Source organism: Sinocyclocheilus anshuiensis, unplaced genomic scaffold, assembly GCF_001515605.1.
Source record: "Sinocyclocheilus anshuiensis isolate Anshui unplaced genomic scaffold, SAMN03320099.WGS_v1.1 scaffold9991, whole genome shotgun sequence".
In the NCBI taxonomy this organism is placed as follows: domain Eukaryota; kingdom Metazoa; phylum Chordata; class Actinopteri; order Cypriniformes; family Cyprinidae; genus Sinocyclocheilus; species Sinocyclocheilus anshuiensis.
In genome coordinates, this window is record NW_015557724.1 from 353 (window position 1) to 4480 (window position 4128).

General features: G+C 35.8%; 1 protein-coding gene across 3 annotated transcripts; it reads left to right on the forward strand.

Annotated features, from left to right (window-relative positions):
• The first annotated feature begins 471 nt into the window (after positions 1-471).
• Positions 472-2899, forward strand: LOC107679341 (dynein light chain 1, cytoplasmic-like). 3 transcript variants are annotated; one of them, XR_001633044.1, is made up of 3 exons: positions 472-520; positions 1162-1288; positions 2306-2899. XR_001633044.1 is itself a non-coding variant. In XM_016474867.1 (2 exons), the coding sequence occupies exons 1-2, from the start codon at positions 1169-1171 to the stop codon at positions 2441-2443; spliced, it is 258 nt and encodes an 85-aa protein (XP_016330353.1). In that variant the 5' UTR covers positions 1151-1168; the 3' UTR covers positions 2444-2899. The 3 variants fall into 3 exon arrangements, 1 of the variants encoding a protein (XP_016330353.1); XR_001633045.1 differs by having other exon boundaries at positions 1162-1279; XM_016474867.1 differs by lacking the exon at positions 472-520 and having other exon boundaries at positions 1151-1288.
• The last annotated feature ends 1229 nt before the right edge of the window (positions 2900-4128 follow it).

Genomic DNA, 4128 nt, shown 5'->3' on the forward strand with positions numbered 1-4128 from the left:
TGACGTCATGGCTGTCGCCGGCCAACGTGTTGTTGGTGTTTTTTCAATGTATGCTTCAGACACGGGTCACGACGAGGCGTCCCCATAGCGACCCCTAGAGGACGCAGTTCGAAGTTCCCATGAAAGGGAACGAGCTGCTAATTTAACAATGTAACATTCTGATGTAAAACTGGAATAAGTTTGTTTCACATTTGTCCATCGGCTTTGATATCTGTAATAATTTTGCGGTTTCATGTGTTTGCTGAGGTGACGTATTAGATCAATTTTTATTAATTCATGCAATAAATACTAAAAGACCTTTAGTAAATGTCCCACATGCCATTTACTTTTTTTTTTTTTTTTTTAATGATACTTCAGCCTTCATCACATTTTATAAGGAATGTTGTCAAGCGAGAAGAGTGTGTTTTGGTTGTGAAATGAAAACCTGTTTTTTTCCTACCTCTACACTAGTTTTGGTCAAAAACAGCCAGAGTTTCACAGAGACTGTGAGGAATCGTCATATAATAACCACAAAAATAAGGTAAGACAATGTAAGGAATTTCTTTTGCAAGATATTAAAATACAGAATTTTATTTAAGATATAGTGTTCAAAAGTTTGGAGTTAGTTTGATTTAAAGAAACTGCAAGGATACATTAAATTGATCAAGAATAAGAGTAACAATGTTACAAAAGATTTTGGTTTCAAATAAATACTGTTCTTCTGTTATTTATCAAACAATCCCAAAAATAAAATGTATTCCACAAAAAATATGAATCAGCACAACTGTTTTCAACATTGATAATAATCAGAAATGTTTCTCGAGTAGCAAATGAGCATATTAGAATGATTTCTGAAGATCATGTGAAACTGAAGACTGGAGTAATGATGCTGAAAATACAGCTTTGATCACAGGAATAAATTACAGTTTAACACATATTCACAGAGAAAACAGACAACTATTGTAAACTGTAACAATATTCCACAATGCTACTGTTTTTACTGTATTTGTGATTTAAAGAGACTTCTATTCTACAAATATCACCTTTGTCTTCCATAAAATATTAAGGAGGTCAGTGGTGCTCCAAAAGTGTTTGGTTACAAACATTCTTCAAAATATCTTTAATTTTTGGATGAACTATTCCTTTAATGTCAGTTTAAATCTAAATTAATTTTGGCTTCAGAGCAACCATGGCGTTCAGACTCCAGGTCAATCAAGCAAACATGAGTGACGCAATGCAACGGGAGGCTCTGGAGTGCTCACTTCTGGCTTTATCTACGAATTTGGACATCGCTACCTATGTGAAACAGGTTAATACTTTTTTTTTTAAATTTAGTTTATTGTCTACTAAGCTATGTACTTTACATGGGCCAAATTCACAAACAATAATTTTCTTTTCCAGTAGGACTCATCCTAAGAGATGCAGGCAGACAGTGTCTTATTTAACAACAGTGTATTTTATAGCTATATACTTACGATTTAAAAGGGCACGCTCATAAAATATGACATCATCCTTAGTACTGAGATCTCCACCCCTTATTCTTACATGAGGTAAAACTTTTGTTTTATGAATAGGTTTCAAGCTAAAACTCCTTGCTAGAAACTCCTGATAAATCATTCTTTGTGAAGTGATTGTTTCTGAATGATTTTTAAAAGTCCTCAGAAGGACTTCTTAAGCCCCGTTCACACCGCCAGCGACGGTTTCGCTGCATGTCTCCAGTGGCTGGTGGTTGGATGGCTAGTGGGCATTTCTACTATTACTCGTCAGAACGACGAGTACCACCGTATGAACACAGAGACATCTCATATATTATAGGGAAGCTTCTTCATGTTTACCTCGACACTGACAGACATTAAAGAGCGGTGGATGATGTGGGCTCCACTGACTTCACACCTATTGGTTGTCACTCGAGAAAATCGCTTGTCATTTGCATAAAGTTAAACTTTTCTCTCGTGACTCTCATCGCTAGACACGGTCACTGTCGCTCATGTCGCCAGCTTTCCTTTGAAATGAATGAGATCCTGTTGCTTTGTCGGTGCGTGTCGCTGGCGGTGTGAATGGGGATTTAAGCTCTCCTGGGTTTAAGGGCTACTTTTATCATCAAAATGCTTCATGAATTAGTTAGATGAAACACCCCTCGTTTTTTAAGGGCAACTTTTTGCATTAAGATTTTTTGTCAAGTGCGCAAGTACTGTAAACTGTAAATGAAATGTCTTGGTAAGCTGAAAATTATTCATTACAGTGACAAATTACAGTTTAATTGTGGAGACTTTTGTTTATTTTTAATCTGAGTAGTGCATTCTTAATACTTTGTGTTTCCCTATAGGTATTTGAGGAAAGGCACGGAGGATACTGGAACTGCATTGCAGGGCTTTCTTTTCGTTTCCACCTAGGACAAGTAGACGCATGTTATGTACACTTCACTCTTCACAATACGAGTATTCTGCTCTTCAAGACTGGCTGAGAGACAGCAACTGTTCAAAGAAGGATCAGTGCTCAGGGTTTCTTACATATATATTGCAGTAGCATTGTGAGAAGCAATTTCATCTTTAAAAAAAAAAAAGGGGTTATTCAATATGTAACTCGTATTTAGTCAATGGAATACAAGCTGAGATTACTTAAACAGCCAAGTAGATACCTATAAATGTAAAGCAGCTATTAGCTGTGGGAATATTAGCTTTTTAAGCTTTTTAAAATCCTACAATGATCCTACCTTTCCCCTGGTTTTAAAATTGAGGATTAAAATATAATTGTTTATGGCATCACATGGATTTAGTTTCAGTTCAAACTGTGTCAATGCTGCATATCATAAGATGCCTATTTTACAGATGTTGACCAAATAAAACATGTTTTACTGTGGGGTTAGAATTGCTTCTTTATTCCAAATAAATAAATTATGATCCACTAATAAATGTAAAGAGATTCACAAACATTAAACATGTTCACAAATAAATGGAATGATATCCTAACAGGCTATCTGTTAAATGACTCCACATCTACATTACATTAGTTTTGGGCAAACACAGGATTGTCACAGACACTGTGAGTGAATCGTCATATAATCAACACATAAATAATGAAGTGTACGGAATCTTTTGTGATATATAATAATATATAATGTCATTTAATATATATACAGTATATATACTCTATATGTAGCATTCAACAGTTTGGAGCCAGTATGAAAGTTAAGTGTATACATTAGCTTACTCAAATATTTCAAGTGAAGAGCAATTAAAATGTATGTGTACAAAATAGAAATCTGCTTGTTCTCAACTTTTAATTTTCTTAACTTGACAATTGTGAGGTAATCGTTACTAGGGCTACAGTCACACTCATAAGAACTAGTTACTGAATAGGCTGTTAACATGCTGCTAGAAAACTAGACTATGAATGGACAATTGCAGAAATGTACCATTTGGTTGTGAAAAGCATTTCCATGAGAGTGCTTCATCTTGTGAAAACACATCTTAAATACAACTTAGCTTCCCGGCAGACTGTAAAGCTTGTTATTGGAGGTGTTAATATTTTGGATATGAAGTGTAACAATTCTTACATAAGAAAGTGTGTTGCCGAAACCCAGCAAGCAATTTTGCATTTAAAAGACGTCTAATAGCCGTCTAAACATAGTCTAGACATCTAGGCTAAAACAAGGCTAAATCTGGGCTGTCAGTGAAGGTTAGGGTTAGGGTTAAATTAGGTAATCACAAGAATTATGGCAAGCTGTTTTGACTTTTATTCCTTCACAGGACATGAATTCTTGATATCAACAATTACATTTTCACTAGTTAAAATGTTAATTCTTGATATCAGGAACTGGATTTTTACTAGTAACAATGGCAATTTTTGATATCAACAATGACATCATCACTCGCAGAAATTGAATTCTTGATATCAGGAATTAAATTTCAACTAGTAAAAACGTCTCAGGTTACTTATGTAACCATGGTTCTCTGAGTAGGGAACGAGACACTGCGTCCTCTAGGGGTCGCTATGGGGAACGCCTCGTCGTGACCCGTGTCTGAAGCATACATTGAAAAAACACCAACAACACGTTGGCCGGCGACAGCCCATGACGTCACTACCGGTGCGACTGTAGTATAGATAGGCGCCGGGAGAACATGTCATTCACTTCTTCGTCTGAAGCTT

Coding starts and splice junctions, on each gene's coding strand:
- LOC107679341 (XM_016474867.1), top strand. CDS start 1,169: ATGGCGTTCAGACTCCAGGTCAATCAAGCAAACATGAGTGACGCAATG. Junction 1,289..2,305: donor TCGCTACCTATGTGAAACAG/GTTAATACTTTT, acceptor GTTTCCCTATAG/GTATTTGAGGAAAGGCACGG.